This window comes from Dendrobates tinctorius, unplaced genomic scaffold (assembly GCF_039654945.1).
Source record: "Dendrobates tinctorius isolate UK_male_01 unplaced genomic scaffold, ASM3965494v1 ptg000231l, whole genome shotgun sequence".
Lineage (NCBI taxonomy): Eukaryota > Metazoa > Chordata > Amphibia > Anura > Dendrobatidae > Dendrobates > Dendrobates tinctorius.
This window is the reverse complement of record NW_027361898.1, coordinates 5,181,669-5,208,918: the sequence shown is the minus strand read 5'-3', so window position 1 is coordinate 5,208,918 and position 27,250 is coordinate 5,181,669. Positions and strand designations below refer to the sequence as shown.

The 27,250-nt window shown below is 48.9% G+C and overlaps 1 protein-coding gene across 1 annotated transcript; it reads right to left on the bottom strand.

Moving 5' to 3' along the window:
• Positions 1 to 998: 998 nt before the first annotated feature.
• AJM1 (apical junction component 1 homolog) lies at positions 999 to 26,262 on the bottom strand. Its single transcript, XM_073556018.1, has 2 exons — positions 26,171 to 26,262; positions 999 to 5,058 (listed from the first exon to the last, which is right to left on the bottom strand). The coding sequence occupies exon 2, from the start codon at positions 5,000 to 5,002 to the stop codon at positions 1,733 to 1,735; it is 3,270 nt and encodes a 1,089-aa protein (XP_073412119.1). The 5' UTR covers positions 5,003 to 5,058; positions 26,171 to 26,262; the 3' UTR covers positions 999 to 1,732.
• Between the last annotated feature and the right edge of the window lie 988 nt (positions 26,263 to 27,250).

Here is a 27,250-nt window from a genome sequence, read left to right as displayed (position 1 = left end):
TTATTTTATTTTTCCGTCGACGAAGATGTGCGAGGGCTTTAGTTTTTATTGGCAACATTTTTCAGCACATATGATGTGTTGATTGCATTTATTGTACTTTGGGAAGAAGGTAGGGGGTGCAGCGATGCAAAAAGGCAATTTTATGGATTCGATATTTGTTTTATTCACAGCGTTTGCTTGTACAGATTACATCATTTTTTATTTTCATAGAGCGGACTATTATTGATGCAGTAGTATACACTTTTTTTTCTGGGGAGACGTTAGGTGATTTTTTTATGTTTTTTTTTTCATTCTTTTTAATATCTATTCTATTTTATTTTTAATAGCTCACTATTGCAGATTATATTAATAATCACAGACTTTTATGAAGTCCAGCTTGTGGCCGAGCTATACAGGAGTACCAAGATGTCGGTGGCGGGGACCTTCAGCAAGCACGCAACTTGTAGTATGGTGGAGTCATCTCTATGACACATTTTAGGAGGCAGCCATATTTTTTCTTATACTGGACATCCCCTTTAAGTATCTTTACAGCAGTAGTAAAAGGTAGAGGGAATATTGTCCCACATTACATGGTCACATAATATGTCCTAAAACCAACCCTCCCTTTAAACTGTAATAAAAATACATAGAGAGGGGGAGAAAGAAGAGTCAGCCCACCAGTTGCCGATACACCTGTTGTCAGAACCAGGTGTTTTCGCATGGAAACGCCAGAGTTAAGGCTCCATAATAACTTCAAAAGGAGAGTAGGAAATCCAGCGATAAAAGAATATATGAAACGTCACATTTATTGTGCAACTTAAAACAGTGTTTCCGTACAAATACAATCTAATCCACAGAGGACGTCAGACCTACGCGTTTCGCGCAAAGACTTATTGATAATGAATAAGGCTTTGGGCAAAAATGTTTAGTCTGACGTCCTAAGTGGATTACATTACAATTTTACTGAAACACTGTTTTAAGTTGCACAATAAATGTGATGTTTTATATATTTTTTCATTGCTGGATTTCCTACTCTCCTTTTGAAGTCCATTTAAAGTGAAGCTCAGTTCAGGCTCTATAGTGACCAAATGTGAAATTTAGATTCTATGTAATAACGTCGGTGCATGTGGCAATAATGAGTAACCGTGTGGGCGAGCAGCATCAGTGTGCATATACAAACGTTGAATCCCGGAACCCACAATTCTGCATGATAAATTCAAAAAAAGTAACTCATTGCTTTCATATCAGCACCAGGCATCAGGGTGGAAACAGCCAATATATATATATATATATATATATCTTATAAATAGCAATCTACGCTATTGTCTTACTATAAAATAAACTATGTAGTAATTCTCTAGAAAAAGCCACCGCTCTTCCAGAATACCGCCCTTTGGTACATAAGAGATTCCTCAACTCCCATTACACTGCATTGATCACATTGTAAGCCTACTCTTGGGCACTGCTCTGCCACCTGTGGCTCCTCAGTTGTTATGAGACTACAATTCCCACCATTCCCCGACAGCCAGGGAGTTGTGCTTTCACAACAGCTGGAGAGCCATAGGTTGATCGTTCACGCTCTTGGGGTTATGCTTCCCCTCTGCCAACCTATTTATTTAAAGTGTCAGACCTCTGCGTATCCATCTCTTGCCCAAAGGGCTGTTTCGGGGGATGACTCCTGATACAAAAGAATACGTAGACTACAAAACGTGGTGTCGTTTTTGGGTTTTTTTTTTTAGTCTTGGGAGTGTTGTCACATGATATCATCCAAGAGGTTAGGACTGGCCACCCAATCAAGAGTCCTGGGCTCCGAAGCTGCCATAATCATGCACATGAACTGTTTTCCAGTCCTTCGATCAATGGGGTAAATTGTGGTGGGGGTGAACCTCTTATTATTCTCCACAAACTCACAAAGTTGCTGGTAGATCTTAGGGTACTCATGTCGAAGGAAGACCCCCCTGATCCGTAACTCCCTCTGGATATGTATAAAGCAAACCTCCCTGGCCTTTCTCCCTTCTTCTCCATCCTTATCCAGGTCAGCAGTGCCCGGTGGGGGGGTAAGAATGAGGGTCTCCATGTCTTTTTCCTTTTTTGTGATTTTTCTTTCGGGACTAGAAGAGGCTAAGGCTATTTTGGCATACTTGCGGACGGTAGGGATGTGGTGGGCTCTGGCAGAAAGTCGATCAGGCCCGCTTTGTCCCACCGCCACAGTTACATTCAACAGGAAACATTCCTCAGGGTCATACTGGTTGCCTGCTATCTGAAGCTCCTTGGCGTGTTCTCCAAGATTGTCTGAGTAGCTCTCAAGCTCCCTTAGAGACAAATAAGTGGGAGACATGAGCAGGCCCTCCAGACCGAGCTGCAGGAAATTATCCGCAGATCCCGGGTTAGGGAAACCCAAGAAGAGCACCCCTCTCCCGCGGGACAAATAACCCACCTTGGCGATTCTAGAGAAGGCTTTGTGCACCTCAGTGTTCTCTCTGCAAAATTTAAGTACGTGGCGACAGACGCTGCCCATCCTGCCATAGATGCAGCTCTCCTTGTGTATGTCCCAGTCTTCCCGTCGACAATTACGGGAACAGTAATACGTGTAGCAACTATGGCAGGACTTGAAGTACAGGCAGGCATTGAACATTGTCTCTGTGCGTCTGCACTTGGCATTAGAGCAGGTGAGTAGGTCATCTTCATCAGCGCTCAGGTCTGGAGAACAGTCCTCTAAGGGTTTATGGGGACTTGTCACTGGCACCTCAGGGAACGGCCCCCTCCTTTGACCTCTTTGAAATTCGGGGAATGTAGGAGTTGGCTGTTCCTTGAGAGGTCGGTTTTGTAACAAGTGAGCCATCTGTCCATATGCCTCGGACTTCCTTGGTATCCCTATCATATCTTCCTTAATTAATTTCCTCAACTGATCGGCCAGGGCATCGGCCTCACTGGGTCGACGACTCGATGGCGGCTTATAATCTATGACCAGATCTGCGATGAGTTCATCAAGCTGCTCCAAGCTACGGTGCCTTGAGGACCGGCTTGGCAACTTTTCTTTGGTAGCATAGGAGGCATGTGCTGGGTAAGCAGGTGGTGAGACTCCAGAATCGATCACATCCCAGCTGGCAGAACGCCGCTCGCTCCTTCCTACTCCGTTTGCTCGTAAATCATTGTCTGTTATGGTGATTTCTGGAGTGACAAACCATGAACGTCCCATTGTGTACCTCCCACTACCCCCATCTGTATGCACCTTTTCTACAATTGAGTTCTCCGAGAGCGAGAGGGCAGCATAGCGCTTGGGAGAACAAGAAAGATTAACAACGACAGGTTGACGTCTGTCATCTGGAGATAAGGCACGTCGCTCGCGGCACAACAGGTTTTCATAGCTACGCCCTCGTGATAATGGGTCCTCCTTGCGTCCGCTTGTGTTCAATATGTTATCCCAAGACCGAGAATAATTTCTGGAGTCAGTCCCAAGTCTCTGCTGGTTCATACTATATGATGCATGCCAGGAAGAAAGCATTGCCTCCCTCCCAGTCGTGTGCGTGGGAAAAGTAGGCATCTGTATTGTTTGGTAAGGTATGGGACTCTGATCTGGATAGTACCACTCACTGAACTGCAAGGGCTGCGTGTTCCTCGGATAGGGGTATGTTCGTGATAAAGCCTCTCTTTCAGAATACTTTGCAATGTCCTCAGTGAAGTAGAGCTTGGATGATGAACTCTGAATTGGGTAAGATCTTGGGTCATCAGCATAAAGGCTTTTCGTAGGGGCACTACGAGGAGGGTAATAACGGGGATCTTCACCGTAAAACGTCCTTATTGGGGCCTCCTGAATAGGATAAGATCTAGGGTCCTCAATGTAATAAGTCCTGGGTGGGTTCTCATCGGCATAATATGTGTGAGCAGGAACACCAGGATCGGGATATGGGCGGGGATAATAGCCCCTACTCTTGACTGGTATGGTTTGGCTGAAGTTGGCATCATCATCAGCATAGTAGAATGCAGTGGGCATAGTTGGGCTGATATACTGCCCGCAGTCCCTAGTGGTGTACTGTGTGAAGTCCCTTGGTGAAGCAACACTTTGGTAAGCAATACCTCGCACATCTTGTGCATACATCTCTCCTGCTGGGGTACAAGCATAATGAGTCATCCGTGGGTCAACACTGTAGGAATCGCTGGGTGTGGGCGTACGAGACACGGACATAAGTCTTGCGTTTGGCACGGCTAAGCTCCTTGGGGTGCCCGGCTGCCTTGTACAGTGTTGTGCATCACCCCAAGTCTGGCACGGTTTAGAAGAGGTGTTGGCAGCATGCTGAATTACAGCATCATCAGGCTTTATGTCTACCCGACAGCGCACATGAGGACTGGCGATAGGTTTTCCACCATGAGGGTCCTCCATGCAATTGTTGCTGACACACAAGGGCGAGATACGACTGGCATTGTTGCGTTGTGGCTGCAATTTTATAGGGTGAACCTCATTCATTAGTACCTTTGTTGGTGCGTAGGTGACCTCTCTTTTTGGGGAAGCCACTGATTTCTGAGTCTCCCGAGAAGCCCTGGTGACCTCTCTACCTCTTCTCGACGTAGGAGGAGGAGACTGTGAAGAAGACATCTGTATGGGGACAGATGTGAAGGTGGTTTTGACCCGAGGTGCGCTCTTTGACCTCGGTCGCCTGCGTTGTTCTTTGGATGCTTCCTTGGCAGTGTCCATTCCTTGAGATGTATATTGAGTCTCTGTCCTGGCAGACCTCCTCACCACAGGCTGAGATGATGGTTCTGGGGTTCCGGCACGCCTGTGTCCTCCTCGATGAGGGTTCTCCATGACTGGTGGATTGGTTACCTGGTCGTCTAAGGATTCGAGGAAGTCAAAGCTACGGCAGTGCCTCTTGTTGAACGGTGGTTGGCTGATGTCTCTGTGGCTAGACATGGAGCTGTCACATTGCGCAGTTGAGCAGGGGATGGGAGAATCTGGGTTCAGCTTCAACTTTATGTCTTGATAAACTGTAGACAAGAGTATGTCAGGCGGGTCGGTTCGTGTCATCTTAAAGTAGCTTGGCCGTGTAGTGATGTGTCTTCACCTCATCTCAACCATGTGACCTGTGGGTGGAAAAACAAATGTCATCTCTGTCACACAAATGTCAGATACTGTAATAATTTGCATTGATCAAAAAATATACATATGACATATCCCTGGAACCTGATTAAAAATGGATTTCCAAAGGGCTGCTACAGTGGCAGAAATGAAACTATCTCAATGTCTGGTATCTTAAGGGCATGCTACAGAAACAAGGTACTGCTTTTCAAAGGGGACTTGTCAATTACTATGAACACCTCTGATCTCCTGAAATTGGTGCTGCTTTCCTTTTCTTCTTAGGCCTCTCTGTTCCTAAGATCTGGTCTTTTCTCACCTGTATATAAATCTAGTCTTGTTGGCCACAGGGTGCGGTCCTCATGAATGTGCCCACAGAGAAGAGCCGAGGATCATGCCCCCTTGACTAACAAGACAAGATATATGTACAGTGAAGAAGGGGTCATATCTCAGGTATGGAGAGGTACAGGAACAAAAGAAGAACAATTTCAGATTCAGGAGACCAGTGGCATTTTCCCAAAGTACAAACAGTGTCTTCACTGACAATCCCAACAATACATCCAAGAGTTAGAATAAGTCTTTGCTCCATTAGCCCCACTTCTTAGCTGGAAGGCGTGTTCTAGTAGCCTAGGTTTTGTCTAGCAATGTGTGACTCTAGTAAATTTATAGGGTGTGTGACAGCCATGTCAACCTCTAGAGTGTGTCACCCGTCCTTCACATCAAATTCCAATTCGTAACCACAACAGGCAGCAAAAAATGTGTCTGTAATTCCACAAAGCCCAAGATTGATTCCTATAAGTGCTACCCTTTAAATGAATTAGCAAAGTGGTATTTTCCCATGCCCGTGCAGGATGGAGGGCACATACGGGGATCTGCTGCTATGATCTAACATCACAGCTGTACCTAGCCTTTCCATTACCAGGACAAAAGGTTCAGGGTACTCCCTCGCCCTTTATATAAATAACCCAGCACCAGGCAAAGTGGCTGGTTGGTGCCTCCCTAACACCCATGTAAATCGCAAATAGTAAAAGATAAAAAAAGTGCATATTTAGCAAGGATAAGAACAAAGATAGAGCCCCATTGCAAGACACCCATTTCTGCAATGTTAGAACATCCCAGATCCCAGGAAACGGATTACAAAAGTTAACTACTTAGAAAAATGTAAGAAAATCCCCAAAATATACCATATATATAAAATTTAAATTACTACCCTTTTCCTTAAAGCTGAAAAGCAAATAAAAAAAAAATACCATACTGCCTAGTTTTTGATTGCCTAAACTAGTAAAGTATTTAAATATTTGTTCTATAATCTAAACACTAAAATGTAAAAAAAAAAAAAAGATAACAAAAACAAAACACCAGAGATGCAATAAAAGGTAATCAAAACTGCATATGCACCCAGAAAGGGTGTGAATAAAAGGTACAGCTACAGCACATTTGGAATTTTTTCCCCCCATTTTTCAGTACAATGAATGCTGCCATTCAGCTCTACATATTGTCTAGCCAAAAAACACATCCTCATACAGCTATGACCATAGACAAATACTAAAAATGTATGGCTCGTGGAAGAAAAGGAGGAAAACATAAATGAGCAAAGATGATGTATCGCTCAGGCCTGAAGATGGCTGCTCGTGTAAACCAGGAATTTTTAATAAGGTGGCATATTGTGGGGGGAGTCCTAAATTTGGGGCGCAGGGCAGAGGCAGCTATCAGGCATGAATATTGTAGGATTGGCGCGGTATGTCGATGCGTTTCCTGGTAGTGGAGATTTACGTTTCTACATCAGGTCAGGATGTAACGTTCATGTAATTATTATCCGCCACATGTAACCAGCCTAACGAGCTCTTGGGATTGGCGTCTACCACGTCCATGATTATTAATGGATACACAGAGGGAAAGGCCAGAGTAGGATTATCTGACACCGCTGACAGCTGGAATTTATTTCTCTGTAATTCTGCTGAGAGAAGCAGAAACCTTCTAATTGTCTCATCCCATGTTTGGGTTTGTAGGCTCTGCATATACGCCATATGCCCAACGTATGGCACGTGCACAATACAGTGGCATATGGGATGCATTGGCACCCATACAAGAAACGCATGCTGTCTGGCATACATTGCAATGACAGTATGTACCTAGTGCATTCATTTTCCCACTGTCCCTACTGCCTTCAGCAACCAATCAGATTCTAGCTGTTATCTCTACACAGCTGATACAAAAATGAAAGAAATGATGTGAAAGGTTGTTCTGTCTACTCTCGGGCTCACCTCACATGGCCGTCTAGAGCTTCTACCACACACTTCTTTGTCTAGAATAAATACCTAACAAGAGGCAGTAGCATCAGGGATGGCAGAAAGGACCACCCACACATTGCTTCCCAATGCATGGCTGCAGAGTGGAAGACTCGGCCGTTGAGCTCGTTTGGGACGTGGAGCCAGTATTACTACTTTATATGGGGGCACTCAGGGCATTATGTTATGATTGAGTCACCGTAGGAGGCAAAAAACAGAAATGCTAGCTAAGTCCAGAAAACCAGAGAAGTTGGCAGCTATCGGATTGCAGACCCCTGAACCTATCAACACAACTAGCAGTAGCCGTGGGGGGTTCCTACGATGCCCTAGACCCCTCGATCACAGCCGGAGAATTAAATAGGCCTAAAGAAAGAAAGGGGAAATCTAAACTGCCCCAGAGCAGACCCCAAAGCAATAGGCAGCCCCCAACATATAATGACGGTGAAGCAAGATGAAAATACTAACACAGACAGAAAGATAGACTGAGCAAAGAGGGGCCCAAGCTAACTAGACAGAAAAGGACAGGAAGGCTGCTGTCTGCAATCCGTGAAAAACCCTATGAAAATAAGAGCCAACAGACTGACAGTGAAAAAGGACCTGAAGACGCTAGGCTTCAAAAAGCTATGTCAGTACTCAGGAATATACTGAAGACAGAGCTACAGGCAAAACGAGGTTCAGCTCACCCCAGCAGGGAATGGCAGAATACAGAAAAGCAAGGAAAACAAAAAACAAACCCAAAAGCTTAACAGGCAAAACAGAAAACTTAGCTTGAGAGGAGCAGGAATCAGACTGGTGTCCTAGAAGTCCACAGAGAAGTCACCCGCAGGGCAGAAGGGCGTCGGCAGCCTTATATCCAGTCCGTGACTCCACTCAGCCAGTCATCCTCATTAGACTCAGGTGCCTGATAATCAGGCTCACTACCTTCCTTCACCAGAATAGGGAGTTCACCAGACCCCAGTGACGAAGGAGAAAATGAACTCACAACAGCATTATTACTTTATAAGGTGGCACCCTCAACATTACTACTTTATATGTGGGCACTCAGGGCATTATTACTTTATAAGGTGGCACCCTCAACATTACTACTTTATAAGGGGGCACTCAAGGCATTATTACTTTATAAGGTGGGAATTATAGCCTTCAAAAAGAGCAAATATGGGACATTATTATTGTCTAGGAGGAACTAAGGGGGCATTACCATTACACCAATATATCTAAAATACAGTATTTAGGTAACTGTACAACAGAATGGGCTCAATCTTGGGGTATCAGCAGGATGGGGAGTTTGTGAAGGTTGGGAATAGATGGAAATGTGAGAAATCAGATGTTTCTGTTTTGCAAACTTTCATAAAAGAACGGAAAATTGAAAGGACGCCACCTGCAAGTCCCATATATTCAGTGCCTTGAAAAAGTATTCATAACCCGTGAACTTCTCCCCATTTGTTAACATTACACTTGCAAACTTAAATATACAGTATTTTATTGGGATTTTATGTGATATACCAGCACATAGTATCAAGTAATTGTGAAGTGTAAAGGAAATGATACAAGGTCTTCAACATATTTTAAAAATATAAATATAAAAATTGTGAAGTGCGTTTTTATTCAGTCCCTCTGAGTCAATACTTTGTCGGACCACCTTTCACTGCAATTACTGCTGTAAGTCTTTTGGGGTCTGTCTCTACCAGCTTTGCACATCTAGAAGTGACATTTTTGCCCATTCTTCTTTGCACACCCGACCTAGCTCAGTAAGATTGGATGGAAACGTCTGTGAACAGCAAATTTTCAAGTCTTGCCACAGATCCTCACGGCCCCCAACACGACATATTTTCAGGATTTCCTTGGTATTACACAGGTGATGGCATTATTATTAAGGTATCAGAAACTGCCACAGGTTCTCTCACCTGTGCAATACTAAGGAGCTCCTGAAAACATTATGTGTTGGGGGCCGTGAGGACCAGGGTTCAGGAAACACTGATCCAAACCATACAAGTCAAACTCAGGCCCATGGGTCAAGTCTGTCCCTCAGTGTTATATTTAGCCCACGAGAAAATACCCAGTCTACTACAGCTGGCCCGCTGGTAGACAGAGCAATACTAGAAATACATTCTCCATGTCCTCTTACTCTTTCACCATCTGCCATTGACACTATCGTTGTGCCCTTCACCACGTGCTCACCAATGATGCGGAGCACCCATCCCCTCCCCGCACACACCTCCAACACCTCTCGTCACTTCTTTGATGATGGTGCACCATGAGCACTTCCAGGTTCACAAATATGTGCTTGGCTTCCCACATTCCTTCCCACGGCCTGCTCAGTGCCGCATCCACTAACCCCCCTTCCGGCTCTTTCTATAGGTAAGCCTCCATTTTGACTACCTCCTGTTATACCAATTCTGCCAGGCAATGTTATGCCTATCTCCTCTTGATACAGGAAAGATATAGATCTTTCTACCGTGTTAGCCAGTTGATAGAGAAATATTTAGAATCCTCATTGGTTGATATCTTTTAATGGCTAACTGAAAAGATGGTAACAAATTGCGTGAGTCTCGAAAGCTTGCAATTTGTTACCATCTTTTCTGTTAGCCATTAAAAAGTATCAACCACTGAGGACTCTCAATTCTGAATATTTCTCTATCTCCTCTTGCTTACTATTCCACCATCACTAAGCCACAGCATTGATCTTATCCAAACTTTCACTATAAGCTAAGCCTGACAACATGCCATTTTCACCATTCTGCCTACCCTACGTACTGCCTATCCTTTCACTTCATGCCTACATATCAGCATTCTTCCTCATTACTGGTCTCATCTCCCATTACCCATACATATCCCCTCACCTTCTAATACATCGCCATATCTTGATCTATGCATAGCACAGGTTCCTAGTAATCGTACAATTTTTTTTACACATTTTTACCTACTTTATTCTGGCTTCGATCTCATCTTCATTTCTAGGTCTTTAGTCCCACCACTCCAACCTCTTGACCCTTACGTCAGTCATTTGAACAGGAGTTAATAGCTCTGGCTACATAACCACCTTATCCTTTCCTGTACCCCCCTCTTAGCAGTTTCTTACAAACATCCATACATGTTACCACCATACTTTACTACTCCTTACCAATTGATCCTATCCCTCACCCCTTTTTCCGTTCCTTTTTTCCCCCTCCCTCTGTAATATCAACGACCGTGTTCCTGCATGGCTGTACACATCCATTACACATGACAGGAATATTTTTATTAACACATCCAATTGTGGAGCTTAGTTTTAGGGCACATACTCACTTGTGAGAGACTCGCACGATTCTCGTGCGAGTCTTTCGCATGAAAACCTGGCACTGGGACTGGAGCGTGCGGCTGCATAGAAATACATGTAGCCTTACGCTCCGGTCCGAGTGCCGGCGGCAGTGCCAGGTTTTCATGCGAGAGATTCGCGCGAGAATCGTGCGAGTCTCTCACAAGTGAGTATGAGCCCTAAATCTAAGATCTATTATTTAAAATGTACTTCTTTCTTGGAACAACCCCTTTAAGTTTGTTTCCATATGAAAAGGTTCATCATTATATTTGATGATAAGGAAAAAAAGTCCTCAATTGTCGATAAGTTTTTAATAAATATCAAGGTTGGCCAGCGAATTTTTCCAAATGTTTAAATTTGGCCTAAGGTTTATTTGAGTTTGACATCCCCGATGAACCATCCATTGTAGCTCTAGCTGTTTAGGGTCGATGTCCTGCTGAACGGTTAATCTACACCACATTCTCAAGTCTATTGCAGCCTCTAACAGTTTTTCCTCCAGGATCTTCTACATGCCATGTAGGGGAAACAGCAACCAAGTGGAAGAAGGGGCTCTGGTCAGATCAAAACAAAGTATAACTTTTGGGGCTGAATGCAAAATACTATATGTGGTGGAAAACTAACCCTGAAAACACCATTCCCACCGTCACACATGATGGTGGCAGCATCATGCTGTGGGGGAGTTTTTCAGCAGAGGCAGGGAAGGTGGTCAGAGTTAATGGGAAGATAGATGCAGTTACATACTGGGAGATCCTAAACATAGTGCCAGAGCTACAATGGACAGTTAAGATCAAAGCATATTCATGTGTGTGAATGGCTCAGTCACAGGCTAGACCAAAATTCCATCAAGTATCTCCGGCAAAACTTGAAATTTACTGTTTACAGATGTCTCCATCCAATCTCACTGAGCTAGAGTGAGTGTGCCAAGAATAGTGGGCAAAAATGTCACCTCTAGATGTGCAAAGCTGGTAGAGACAGACCCCAGAAGACTTGCAACAGTAATGTGAAAAAATATGATAAAGTTCATGAGGTATGAAGACTTTTTCAAGGCACTATATATGTACATACATACCAAAGTCTCATACAATCTGCATGACTGGTATCTATCACTATACATACGGTCACTGTATGGCAGTAATATTCGTGCCCACTATAATGAAGGTGTGCCTCCGTCACGTGCATCACCAGTGTTGGGGGCCCACTCTGATGTGGTTTATATACAGCCCAGTGTGTCACATTCCATACAATCGTGTAAAGCGGCTTGTAACATCATTTATGATTATCGCTAGGTGCATGGTCATTAACGAAGATTAATGTATTTTAGTCTTAATTATCATGAAGCAAATATTACATTATTATAATAATGGTTTTCGATGATGATCATACAACCTTTTAATTCATAGCAAATACCGTCATACAATGAAAAGCGACTACGATCCAGCACCACTAAGGATACAACCCCCAATATTTCAGCAGGTTGAATAAAATTTAAAACTATGCTCTACGTTATGTAAGAAGTCTTAAAGGGCCAGCGCAGATAAGAATGACCTTATACTTATCCATATGTGCAGTAACATTGTATATGATTATGAGGATGCAAAGCTAATGCGAATATTCTCAGCTTCATTATATAGTGCCAGATGATGAATCCGGCTGCACATCGCTATCTGCACACAGATACAACCCAGAATACAGACAACATCCCATGCACCATTGCAGTGAATGACATGTAGACAGATGAGGTCATTAAATATGGCTGCACACACCACAGGATGGATCAGATACACATCCCGGCGTCTCCCTCATGTGATCTGACAGATCCACAGCCTCGGGGTCTGCAGTTGTAACAAGATCATTAGGCAGCCTTACTCCCATGTCAGCTAGCCCCCTTCCCTGGACGTGGCAGGAGGGATGGTGTGTGGTACCCAGGAATCACGGATGCGGTGATACAGTGTAGCTCGGATGAAGACCCTGTGTAGACTGCATGAAAGGAACTCAGGGGATGACATCAGTGCCCCCTGCTCTAATACACTACATAAAGGATACACCAATATACTGTGTTCAGGATGCTACATCTCTTACAAGCATTGCCTGGCAACAGAACCCCCTGGATGACGTAGGGTGTATGAAGGATGCTACATGCCCCCTGCTCTATTCAGTCTGCAAGCAGGATGTGGCATTGCCCAAAAGCCTGGCATCAGTGCCTGGGTGCTACATACCCTGTGCTGTGTCCAGAATGCTGGCTACTCCTATATCATCTCCTATATAATGCTGACAGCTTGCAGCCTGTCCTGTCACCCTGGATGCAGGATGCTGTCCTCCTCCTGCAGCACGCATTGACGATGTGACATTTCTCAGAAGAAGCCTGAGATCTAAACAAAATGATCCTACATGTTGCCAAAGGCTTGTAGACTGCTCTGTACCACCTTATAAAGCCTACATGCAGAATGTGACATTGCCAAAATAGCCTGTCATGATGCTGGGCACCTCTAGACCCCAGGGATGGTGGATGTGACATTGCCCAAATAGCATGGCATGATGCTGGGCACCCCTAGATAGCAGGGATGCAGGATGTGACATTGCCCAAATGCCTGACATGATGCTGGGCACCCCTAGACACCAGGGATGGTGGATGTGACATTGCCCAAATGCCTGACATGATGCTGGGCACCTCTAGATAGCAGGGATGGTGGATGTGACATTGCCCAAATGCCTGACATGATGCTGGGTAGCTCTAGACACCAGGGATGGTGGATGTGACATTGCCCAAATAGCATGGCATGATGCTGGGCACCCCTAGACACTAGGGATGGTGGATGTGACATTGCCCAAATAGCCTGTCATGATGCTGGGTAGCTCTAGACACCAGGGATGGTGGATGTGACATTGCCCAAATGCCTGACATGATGCTGGGCACCTCTAGACCCCAGGGATGGTGGATGTGACATTGCCCAAATAGCCTGTCATGATGCTGGGTAGCTCTAGACACCAGGGATGGTGGATGTGACATTGCCCAAATAGCATGGCATGATGCTGGGCACCCCTAGATAGCAGGGATGCAGGATGTGACATTGCCCAAATGCCTGACATGATGCTGGGCACCCCTAGACACTAGGGATGGTGGATGTGACATTGCCCAAATAGCATGGCATGATGCTGGGTGCCCCTAGACAGCAGGGATGCAGGATGTGATATTGCCCAAATGCCTGACATGATGCTGGGCACCTCTAGATAGCAGGGATGCATGATGTGACATTGACCAAATGCCTGACATGATGCTGGGCACCCCTATACACCAGGGATGGAGGATGTGACATTGCTCAAATGCCTGGCATGATGCTGGGCACCCCTAGACACCAGAGATGCAGGATGTGACATTGCCCAAATGCCTGGTATGATGCTGGGCACCCCTCAATAGCATGGACTGAGGATGTAATGCCTGTCATGATGCTGGGCACCCCCTAGATAGCATGGATGCAGGATGTGACATTGTCCAAATGCCTGGCATGATGCTGGGCACCCCTAGATAGCAGGGATGAAGGATGTGACATTGACCAAATGCCTGACATGATGCTGGGCACCGCTAGACACCAGAGATGCAGGATGTGACATTGGCCAAATGCCTGACATGATGCTGGGTGGGCGCCCCTAGACACCAGGGATGGAGGTTGTGACATTGCCCAAATAGCCTGGCATGATGCTGGGCACCCGTAGATAGCAGGGATGCAGGATGTGACATTGCCCAAATGCCTGACATGATGCTGGGCACCCCTAGATAGCAGGGATGCAGGATGTGACATTGCCCAAATGCCTGACATGATGCTGGGCACCCCTAGACACCAGGGATGGAGGATGTGACATTGCCCAAATGCCTGACATGATGCTGGGCACCTCTAGATAGCAGGGATGCATGATGTGACATTGACCAAATGCCTGGCATGAAGCTGGGCACCCCTAGATAGCAAGGATGCAGGATGTGAGATTGCCCAAATAGCGTGGCATGATGCTGGGCACCCCTAGACACCAGGGATGGAGGATGTGACATTGCCCAAATGCCTGACATGATGCTGGGCACCCCTAGACACCAGGGATGGTGGATGTGACATTGCCTAAATGCCTGACATGATGCTGGGTAGCTCTAGACACCAGGGATGGTGGATGTGACATTGCCCAAATAGCATGGCATGATGCTGGGCACCCCTAGACACTAGGGATGGTGGATGTGACATTGCCCAAATAGCCTGTCATGATGCTGGGTAGCTCTAGACACCAGGGATGGTGGATGTGACATTGCCCAAATGCCTGACATGATGCTGGGCACCTCTAGACCCCAGGGATGGTGGATGTGACATTGCCCAAATAGCCTGTCATGATGCTGGGTAGCTCTAGACACCAGGGATGGTGGATGTGCCATTGCCCAAATAGCATGGCATGATGCTGGGCACCCCTAGACAGCAGGGATGCAGGATGTGATATTGCCCAAATGCCTGACATGATGCTGGGCACCTCTAGATAGCAGGGATGCATGATGTGACATTGACCAAATGCCTGACATGATGCTGGGCACCCCTATACACCAGGGATGGAGGATGTGACATTGCTCAAATGCCTGGCATGATGCTGGGCACCCCTAGATAGCAGGGATGGAGGATGTGACATTGCCCAAATGCCTGACATGATGCTGGGAACCCCTAGACACCAGAGATGCAGGATGTGACATTGCCCAAATGCCTGGAATGATGCAGGGCACCCCTCACTAGCATGGACTGAGGATGTAATGCCTGTCATGATGCTGGGCACCCCCTAGATAGCATGGATGCAGGATGTGACATTGTCCAAATGCCTGGCATGATGCTGGGCACCCCTAGATAGCAGGGATGAAGGATGTGACATTGACCAAATGCCTGACATGATGCTGGGCACCGCTAGACACCAGAGATGCAGGATGTGACATTGGCCAAATGCCTGACATGATGCTGGGTGGGCGCCCCTAGACACCAGGGATGGAGGTTGTGACATTGCCCAAATAGCCTGGCATGATGCTGGGCACCCGTAGATAGCAGGGATGCAGGATGTGACATTGCCCAAATGCCTGACATGATGCTGGGCACCCCTAGATAGCAGGGATGCAGGATGTGAGATTGCCCAAATAGCGTGGCATGATGCTGGGCACCCCTAGACACCAGGGATGGAGGATGTGACATTGCCCAAATGCCTGACATGATGCTGGGCACCCCTAGACACCAGGGATGGTGGATGTGACATTGCCTAAATGCCTGCCATGATGCTGGGCACCTCTAGATAGCAGGGATGGTGGATGTGACATTGGCCAAATAGCCTGGCATGATGCTGGGCACCCCTAGATAGCAGGGATGAAGGATGTGACATTGACCAAATGCCTGACATGATGCTGGGCACCGCTAGACACCAGAGATGCAGGATGTGACATTGGCCAAATGCCTGACATGATGCTGGGAGCCCCTAGACACCAGGGATGGAGGTTGTGACATTGCCCAAATAGCCTGGCATGATGCTGGTCACCCCTAGATAGCATTGGCTGAGGATGTGACATTGTCCAAATGCCTGGCATGATGCTGGGCACCCCTAGATAGCAGGGATGCAGGATGTGACATTGCCCAAATGCCTGACATGATGCTGGGCACCCCTAGACACCAGGGATGGTGGATGTGACATTGCCCAAATGCCTGACATGATGTTGGGCACCTCTAGATAGCAGGGATGCATGATGTGACATTGACCAAATGCCTGGCATGAAGCTGGGCACCGCTAGACACCAGAGATGCAGGATGTGACATTGGCCAAATGTCTGACATGATGCTGGGAGCCCCTAGACACCAGGGATGGTGGATGTGACATTCCCCAAATAGCCTGTCATGATGCTGGGCACCCTAGATAGCAGGGATGGAGGATGTGACATTGCCCAAGTGCCTGTCATGATGCTGGGCACCTCTAGATAGCAGGGATGCATGATGTGCCTTTGACCAAATGCCTGTCATGATGCTGGGCACCCCTAGACACCAGGGATGGAGGATGTGACATTGTCCAAATGCCTGGCATGATGCTGGGCACCCCTAGATAGCAGGGATGAAGGATGTGACATTGACCAAATGCCTGACATGATGCTGGGCACTTCTAGATAGCAGGGATGGTGGATGTGACATTGCCCAATTACCTGACATTATGCTGGGCACCCCTAGACACCAGGGATGGTGGATGTGACATTGCCCAAATGCCTGCCATGATGCTGGGCACCCCTCGATAGCATGGACTGAGGATGTGACATTGTCCAAATGCCTGGCATGATGCTGGACACCCCTAGATAGCATGGATGCAGGATGTGACATTGTCCAAATGCCTGGCATGATGCTGGGCACCCCTGGACACCAGGGATGCATGATGTGACATTGACCAAATGCCTGGCATAATGCTGGGCACCCCTAGACACCAGGGATGGAGGATGTGACATTGCTCAAATGCCTGGTATGATGCTGGGCACCCCTCGATAGCATGGACTGAGGATGTGACATTGTCCAAATGCCTGGCATGATGCTGGGCACCACTAGATAGCAGGGATGAAGGATGTGACATTGACCAAATGCCTGACATGATGCTGGGCACCGCTAGACACCAGAGATGCAGGATGTGACATTGGCCAAATGCCTGACATGATGCTGGGAGCCCCTAGACTCCAGAGACACAGGATGTGACATTGCCCAAATGCCTGGCATGATGCTGGGCACCCCTAGATAGCATGGATGCAGGATGTGACATTGCCCAAATGCCTGACATGATGCTGGGCACCCCTAGATAGCAGGGATGAAGGATGTGACATTGACCAAATGCCTGGCATGATGCTGGGCACCCCTAGACACCAGGGATGGAGTATGTGACATTGCTCAAATGCCTGACATGATGCTGGGCACCGCTAGACACCAGAGATGCAGGATGTGACATTGGCCAAATGCCTGACATGATGCTGGGAGCCCCTAGACACCAGGGATGGAGGATGTGACATTGCCCAAATTCCTGGTATGATGCTGGGCACAACTAGATAGCATGGATTGAGGATGTGACATTGCCCAAATGCCTGGAATGATGCTGGGCACCCCTAGATAGCAGGGATGCAGGATGTGACATTGCCCAAATGCCTGACATGATGCTGGGCACCCCTAGATAGCAGGGATGAAGGATGTGACATTGACCAAATGCCTGACATGATGCTGGGCACCGCTAGACACCAGAGATGCAGGATGTGACATTGGCCAAATGCCTGACATGATGCTGGGTGGGCGCCCCTAGACACCAGGGATGGAGGTTGTGACATTGCCCAAATAGCCTGGCATGATGCTGGGCACCCGTAGATAGCAGGGATGCAGGATGTGACATTGCCCAAATGCCTGACATGATGCTGGGCACCCCTAGATAGCAGGGATGCAGGATGTGAGATTGCCCAAATAGCGTGGCATGATGCTGGGCACCCCTAGACACCAGGGATGGAGGATGTGACATTGCCCAAATGCCTGACATGATGCTGGGCACCTCTAGATAGCAGGGATGCATGATGTGACATTGACCAAATGCCTGGCATGAAGCTGGGCACCCCTAGATAGCAGGGATGCAGGATGTGAGATTGCCCAAATAGCGTGGCATGATGCTGGGCACCCCTAGACACCAGGGATGGAGGATGTGACATTGCCCAAATGCCTGACATGATGCTGTGCACCCCTAGACACCAGGGATGGTGGATGTGACATTGCCTAAATGCCTGCCATGATGCTGGGAACCTCTAGATAGCAGGGATGGTGGATGTGACATTGGCCAAATAGCCTGGCATGATGCTGGGCACCCCTAGATAGCATGGACTGAGGATGTGACATTGTCCAAATGCCTGACATGATGCTGGTCACCCCTCGATAGCATGGACTGAGGATGTGACATTGCCTAAATGACTGACATGATGCTGGGCACCCCTAGATAGCAGGGATGAAGGATGTGACATTGACCAAATGCCTGACATGATGCTGGGCACCGCTAGACACCAGAGATGCAGGATGTGACATTGGCCAAATGCCTGACATGATGCTGGGCTCCCCTAGACACCAGGGATGGAAGTTGTGACATTGCCCAAATAGCCTGGCATGATGCTGGTCACCCCTAGATAGCATTGGCTGAGGATGTGACATTGTCCAAATGCCTGGCATGATGCTGGGCACCCCTAGATAGCAGGGATGCAGGATGTGACATTGCCCAAATGCCTGACATGATGCTGGGCACCCCTAGACACCAGGGATGGTGGATGTGACATTGCCCAAATGCCTGACATGATGCTGGGCACCTCTAGATAGCAGGGATGCATGATGTGACATTGACCAAATGCCTGGCATGAAGCTGGGCACCGCTAGACACCAGAGATGCAGGATGTGACATTGGCCAAATGTCTGACATGATGCTGGGAGCCCCTAGACACCAGGGATGGTGGATGTGACATTCCCCAAATAGCCTGTCATGATGCTGGGCACCCTAGATAGCAGGGATGGAGGATGTGACATTGCCCAAGTGCCTGTCATGATGCTGGGCACCTCTAGATAGCAGGGATGCATGATGTGCCTTTGACCAAATGCCTGTCATGATGCTGGGCACCCCTAGACACCAGGGATGGAGGATGTGACATTGCTCAAAAGCCTGGTATGATGCTGGGCACCCTCGATAGCATGGACTGAGGATGTGACATTGTCCATATGCCTGGCATGATGCTGGGCACCCCTAGATAGCAGGGATGGTGGATGTGACATTGCCCAATTACCTGACATTATGCTGGGCACCCCTATACACCAGGGATGGTGGATGTGACATTGCCCAAATGCCTGCCATGATGCTGGGCACCCCTCGATAGCATGGACTGAGGATGTGACATTGTCCAAATGCCTGGCATGATGCTGGGCACCCCTGGACACCAGGGATGCATGATGTGACATTGACCAAATGCCTGGCATGATGCTGGGCACCCCTAGACACCAGGGATGGAGGATGTGACATTGCCCAAATTCCTGGTATGATGCTGGGCACCACTAGATAGCATGGATGCAGGATGTGACATTGCCCAAATGCCTGACATGATGCTGGGCACCCCTATACACCATAGATGCAGGATGTGACATTGGCCAAATGCCTGACACGATGCTGGGCGCCCCTAGACACCAGGGATGGAGGTTGTGACATTGTCCAAATGCCTGACATGATGCTGGGCACCCCTAGACACCAGGGATGTCGGATGTGACATTGCCCAAATGCCTGACATGATGCTGGGAGCTCCTAGACACCAGAGATGCAGGATGTGACATTGGCCAAATGCCTGACATGATGCTGGGCGCCCCTAGACACCAGGGATGGAGGTTGTGACATTGCCCAAATAGCCTGGCATGATGCTGGGCACCCCTAGATAGCAGGGATGCAGGATGTGACATTGCCCAAATGCCTGACATGATGCTGGGCACCCCTAGACACCAGGGATGGTGGATGTGACATTGCCCAAATGCCTGCCATGATGCTGGGCACCTCTAGATAGCAGGGATGCATGATGTGACATTGCCTAAATGACTGACATGATGCTGGGCACCCCTAGATAGCAGGGATGAAGGATGTGACATTGACCAAATGCCTGACATGATGCTGGGCACCGCTAGACACCAGAGATGCAGGATGTGACATTGGCCAAATGCCTGACATGATGCTGGGCTCCCCTAGACACCAGGGATGGAAGTTGTGACATTGCCCAAATAGCCTGGCATGATGCTGGTCACCCCTAGATAGCATTGGCTGAGGATGTGACATTGTCCAAATGCCTGGCATGATGCTGGGCACCCCTAGATAGCAGGGATGCAGGATGTGACATTGCCCAAATGCCTGACATGATGCTGGGCACCCCTAGACACCAGGGATGGTGGATGTGACATTGCCCAAATGCCTGACATGATGCTGGGCACCTCTAGATAGCAGGGATGCATGATGTGACATTGACCAAATGCCTGGCATGAAGCTGGGCACCGCTAGACACCAGAGATGCAGGATGTGACATTGGCCAAATGTCTGACATGATGCTGGGAGCCCCTAGACACCAGGGATGGTGGATGTGACATTCCCCAAATAGCCTGTCATGATGCTGGGCACCCTAGATAGCAGGGATGGAGGATGTGACATTGCCCAAGTGCCTGTCATGATGCTGGGCACCTCTAGATAGCAGGGATGCATGATGTGCCTTTGACCAAATGCCTGTCATGATGCTGGGCACCCCTAGACACCAGGGATGGAGGATGTGACATTGCTCAAAAGCCTGGTATGATGCTGGGCACCCTCGATAGCATGGACTGAGGATGTGACATTGTCCATATGCCTGGCATGATGCTGGGCACCCCTAGATAGCAGGGATGGTGGATGTGACATTGCCCAATTACCTGACATTATGCTGGGCACCCCTATACACCAGGGATGGTGGATGTGACATTGCCCAAATGCCTGCCATGATGCTGGGCACCCCTCGATAGCATGGACTGAGGATGTGACATTGTCCAAATGCCTGGCATGATGCTGGGCACCCCTGGACACCAGGGATGCATGATGTGACATTGACCAAATGCCTGGCATGATGCTGGGCACCCCTAGACACCAGGGATGGAGGATGTGACATTGCCCAAATTCCTGGTATGATGCTGGGCACCACTAGATAGCATGGATGCAGGATGTGACATTGCCCAAATGCCTGACATGATGCTGGGCACCCCTATACACCATAGATGCAGGATGTGACATTGGCCAAATGCCTGACACGATGCTGGGCGCCCCTAGACACCAGGGATGGAGGTTGTGACATTGTCCAAATGCCTGACATGATGCTGGGCACCCCTAGACACCAGGGATGTCGGATGTGACATTGCCCAAATGCCTGACATGATGCTGGGAGCTCCTAGACACCAGAGATGCAGGATGTGACATTGGCCAAATGCCTGACATGATGCTGGGCGCCCCTAGACACCAGGGATGGAGGTTGTGACATTGCCCAAATAGCCTGGCATGATGCTGGGCACCCCTAGATAGCAGGGATGCAGGATGTGACATTGCCCAAATGCCTGACATGATGCTGGGCACCCCTAGACACCAGGGATGGTGGATGTGACATTGCCCAAATGCCTGCCATGATGCTGGGCACCTCTAGATAGCAGGGATGCATGATGTGACATTGACCAAATGCCTGGCATGAAGCTGGGCACCCCTAGAGAGCAGGGAACAGGATGTGATATTGCCCAAATAGAGTGGCATGATGCTGGGCACCCCTATATAGCAGGGATGGAGGATGTGACATTGCCCAAATGCCTGACATGATGCTGGGCACCCCTAGACACCAGGGATGGTGGATGTGACATTGCCTAAATGCCTGCCATGATGCTGGGCACCTCTAGATAGCAGGGATGGTGGATGTGACATTGCCCAAATGCCTGGCATGATGCTGGGCACCCCTAGATAGCAGGGATGGAGGATGTGACATTGCCGAAATGCCTGACATGATGCTGGGCACTTCTAGATAGCAGGGATGGTGGATGTGACATTGGCCAATTACCTGACATGATGCTGGGCACCCCTAGATAGCATGGACTGAGGATGTGACATTGTCCAAATGCCTGGCATGATGCTGGGCACCCCTAGATAGCATGGATGCAGGATGTGACATTGTCCAAATGCCTGACATGATGCTGGGCACCCCTAGACACCAGGGATGGTGGATGTGACATTGCCTAAATGCCTGCCATGATGCTGGGCACCTCTAGATAGCAGGGATGGTGGATGTGACATTGCCCAAATGCCTGGCATGATGCTGGGCACCCCTAGATAGCAGGGATGGAGGATGTGACATTGCCGAAATGCCTGACATGATGCTGGGCACTTCTAGATAGCAGGGATGGTGGATGTGACATTGGCCAATTACCTGACATGATGCTGGGCACCCCTCGATAGCATGGACTGAGGATGTGACATTGTCCAAATGCCTGGCATGATGCTGGGCACCCCTAGATAGCATGGATGCAGGATGTGACATTGTCCAAATGCCTGACATGATGCTGGGCACCCTTAGACACCAGGGATGGAGGATGTGACATTGCTCAAATGCCTGGTATGATGCTGGGCACCCCTAGATAGCAGGGATGCAGGATGTGACATTGCCCAAATGCGTGACATGATGCTGGGCATCGCTAGACACCAGGGATGGAGGATGTGACATTGCCCAAATGCCTGCCATGATGCTGGGCACCTCTAGATAGTAGGGATGCATGATGTGCCATTGACCAAATGCCTGTCATGATGCTGGGCACCCCTAGACACCAGGGATGGAGGATGTGACATTGTCCAAATGCCTGGCATGATGCTGGGCACCCCTAGATAGCAGGGATGAAGGATGTGACATTGACCAAATGCCTGACATGATGCTGGGCACTTCTAGATAGCAGGGATGGTGGATGTGACATTGCCCAATTACCTGACATTATGCTGGGCACCCCTAGACACCAGGGATGGTGGATGTGACATTGCCCAAATGCCTGCCATGATGCTGGGCACCCCTCGATAGCATGGACTGAGGATGTGACATTGTCCAAATGCCTGGCATGATGCTGGGCACCCCTAGATAGCATGGATGCAGGATGTGACATTGTCCAAATGCCTGGCATGATGCTGGGCACCCCTGGACACCAGGGATGCATGATGTGACATTGACCAAATGCCTGGCATAATGCTGGGCACCCCTAGACACCAGGGATGGAGGATGTGACATTGCTCAAATGCCTGGTATGATGCTGGGCACCCCTCGATAGCATGGACTGAGGATGTGACATTGTCCAAATGCCTGGCATGATGCTGGGCACCACTAGATAGCAGGGTTGAAGGATGTGACATTGACCAAATGCCTGACATGATGCTGGGCACCGCTAGACACCAGAGATGCAGGATGTGACATTGGCCAAATGCCTGACATGATGCTGGGCACTTCTAGATAGCAGGGATGGTGGATGTGACATTGCCCAATTACCTGACATTATGCTGGGCACCCCTAGACACCAGGGATGGTGGATGTGACATTGCCCAAATGCCTGCCATGATGCTGGGCACCCCTCGATAGCATGGACTGAGGATGTGACATTGTCCAAATGCCTGGCATGATGCTGGGCACCCCTAGATAGCATGGATGCAGGATGTGACATTGTCCAAATGCCTGGCATGATGCTGGGCACCCCTGGACACCAGGGATGCATGATGTGACATTGACCAAATGCCTGGCATAATGCTGGGCACCCCTAGACACCAGGGATGGAGGATGTGACATTGCTCAAATGCCTGGTATGATGCTGGGCACCCCTCGATAGCATGGACTGAGGATGTGACATTGTCCAAATGCCTGGCATGATGCTGGGCACCACTAGATAGCAGGGTTGAAGGATGTGACATTGACCAAATGCCTGACATGATGCTGGGCACCGCTAGACACCAGAGATGCAGGATGTGACATTGACCAAATGCCTGACATGATGCTGGGAGCCCCTAGACACCAGAGATGCAGGATGTGACATTGCCCAAATGCCTGGCATGATGCTGGGCACCCCTAGACACCAGGGATGGAGGATGTGACATTGCCCAAATTCCTGGTATGATGCTGGGCACCACTAGATAGCATGGATGCAGGATGTGACATTGCCCAAATGCCTGGAATGATGCTGGGCACCCCTAGATAGCATGGATGCAGGATGTGACATTGCCCAAATGCCTGACATGATGCTGGGCACCCCTAGATAGCAGGGATGAAGGATGTCACATTGACCAAATGCCTGGCATGATGCTGGGCACCCCTAGACACCAGGGATGGAGGATGTGACATTGCTCAAATGCCTGGTATGATGCTGGGCACCCCTAGACACCAGGGATGGAGGATGTGACATTGCTCAAATGCCTGGTATGATGCTGGGCACCCCTCGATAGCATGGACTGAGGATGTGACATTGTCCAAATGCCTGGCATGATGCTGGGCACCACTAGATAGCAGGGATGAAGGATGTGACATTGGCCAAATGCCTGACATGATGCTGGGAGCCCCTAGACACCAGAGACACAGGATGTGACATTGCCCAAATGCCTGGCATGATGCTGGGCACCCCTAGACACCAGGGATGGAGGATGTGACATTGCCCAAATTCCTGGTATGATGCTGGGCACCACTAGATAGCATGGATTGAGGAAGTGACATTGCCCAAATGCCTGGAATGATGCTGGGCACCCCTAGATAGCATGGATGCAGGATGTGACATTGCCCAAATGCCTGACATGATGCTGGGCACCCCTAGATAGCAGGGATGAAGGATGTGACATTGCCCAAATGCCTGACATGATGCTGGGCACCCCTAGATAGCAGGGATGAAGGATGTGACATTGACCAAATGCCTGACATGATGCTGGGCACCCCTATACACCAGAGATGCAGGATGTGACATTGGCCAAATGCCTGACATGATGCTGGGCACCCCTAGATAGCAGGGATGAAGGATGTGACATTGACCAAATGCCTGACATGATGCTGGGCACCCCTATACACCAGAGATGCAGGATGTGACATTGCCCAAATGCCTGACATGATGCTGGGCACCCCTAGATAGCAGGGATGCAAAATTCCCCATTAGCCTGACAAAGTTTGGGTGCAAGATACTACACTGCATGGCATTATGTACCTGCATGCTAAAAACAGGATGCTGCATGGGGGATGGCCCACTATCACTCTATGCTACCAGGATGCAGGATGTGGCATTGCTCATAGCCTGACATTAGTGCCCTCTGGATGATGTAGGAAGCTACATACCCCGTGCTGTTTCCAGGATGCTGGCTGCTCCTATCTCATCTTCTTCGCTTGTAGCCTGTCCTATCGCCCTGCATGCAGGATGCTGTCCTCCCCTTGGAGCCTACATGCAGGATGTGATCCCATATGATGCAGGAGCTTGTAGTCTGCTCTGTTGCACCCTATAAAGCCTGAATGCAGAATGTGACATTGCCCATAACCTGGCAAAATGCTGGCTACCTGTATATAGCAGCGATGCAGGATGTGACATTGCCCAGCAGCTTGGCACAACGCTGGGTACTGGAATATGGCAGGGATGCAGGATGCTGCATGGAGGATGCTCTTCTATTACGCTGCAGCCTGGCTGCAGAATGTGGCATTGCCCATTAGCCTGGCATCTGTGCAATCTGCATCTGATACCCTACATACCCTGCTGTGCTCAGGATGTTGGAGCCTGCATGCAGGATGTGACATTGCCCTGGCATCATTATGTGATGCCGGATGGATGATGCATGCAGTGAGCTCCCCTCTCCTCCTTACCTTCCCTTCCTTCTGCACAGCCATTTGTCCAGTACCCCCCATTGAGCAGGCTTGCATTGCAGATCATACCAGCCTCCCATGCTGCCCCCCGTGTTCCAGGAGCCCCCAGGTACCTGTTAATCTCTGCTGCCTCCTTAGAAGATTCGAGCTCCACTTTCAGGATCTACAGCGCCTCTGGTGGCCGCTCAGCAGATTGCACTTAAAGAGCCAGTGCGGATGACATAGAGAAGGCAATAAGGGATTTATCATGGTGGGGGCAGGGCGGCTCATCCTGAAGGACGATCACTTGTTATCAGGCAGCCACCGGCCACGGGGAAACTGCCTGCGGAGTGGAGGATGCAGGGACCGGGCACACAAGGGGTTAACCCTGGAGCAGTGTAATGAATGGTAGGAAGAGAAGTCACATAGGGACAGTGATGACCCAGAGGCTGTCCTGAAATATCCGCAGGGCAGGGGCCCCTGGGGGCCAGGACCAGGCAAGGGAAGGACTGCAGACCCTGCACTATCCATACCAGCTGGGATCTGTCAGCAGGGCCCATAGTGCCCCATATACTGCTCTATATCTGAAGCCTTGCACCTGCTCAACTAGCAATTCCCTAATATCTCTGTCTGTCCCATATCATCCATCTAATAACCGCTCATATCCATCTGGCCCTCACTATACGGACAGTGCGGCCGTGGGATGGCTGACGGACATAGCTCAGTATTCAGCACCTTCCATATAGGTCCAGCTAGCGGATGATCCAGAGATGGCATGGCGACATACACGTGCTGCAGTACTGCTGGAAAGCCTTCACCCTCCAGATTATTCCAGGAGATTCGGTACACCTGGGGTGTTAGTGATAATCTGCCAGCACGGTGTGTGGGTAATGTCAGAGGACACCTGTACAGTACACCGATGTACAGCAAGGTGGAATGTGCAGAGCCTTGTAGCTAATCCTGTGTGATACTGGCTGCTGAGCCGTGTATCTAATCCTATCCTGTGTGATACTGTCTTCTGAGCCGTGTATCTAATCCTATCCTGTGTGATACTGTCTGCTGAGCCGTGTATCTAATCCTCTCCTGTGTGATACTGACTGCTGAGCCGTGTATCTAATCCTCTCCTGTGTGATACTGTCTGCTGAGCCGTGTATCTAATCCTATCCTGTGTGATACTGTCTGCTGAGCCGTGTATCTAATCCTATCCTGTGTGA

Bases quoted from the DNA above. Each gene is read 5' to 3' on its own strand.
- AJM1 (XM_073556018.1), bottom strand. From the start codon at position 5,002: ATGACACGAACCGACCCGCCTGACATACTCTTGTCTACAGTTTATCAA.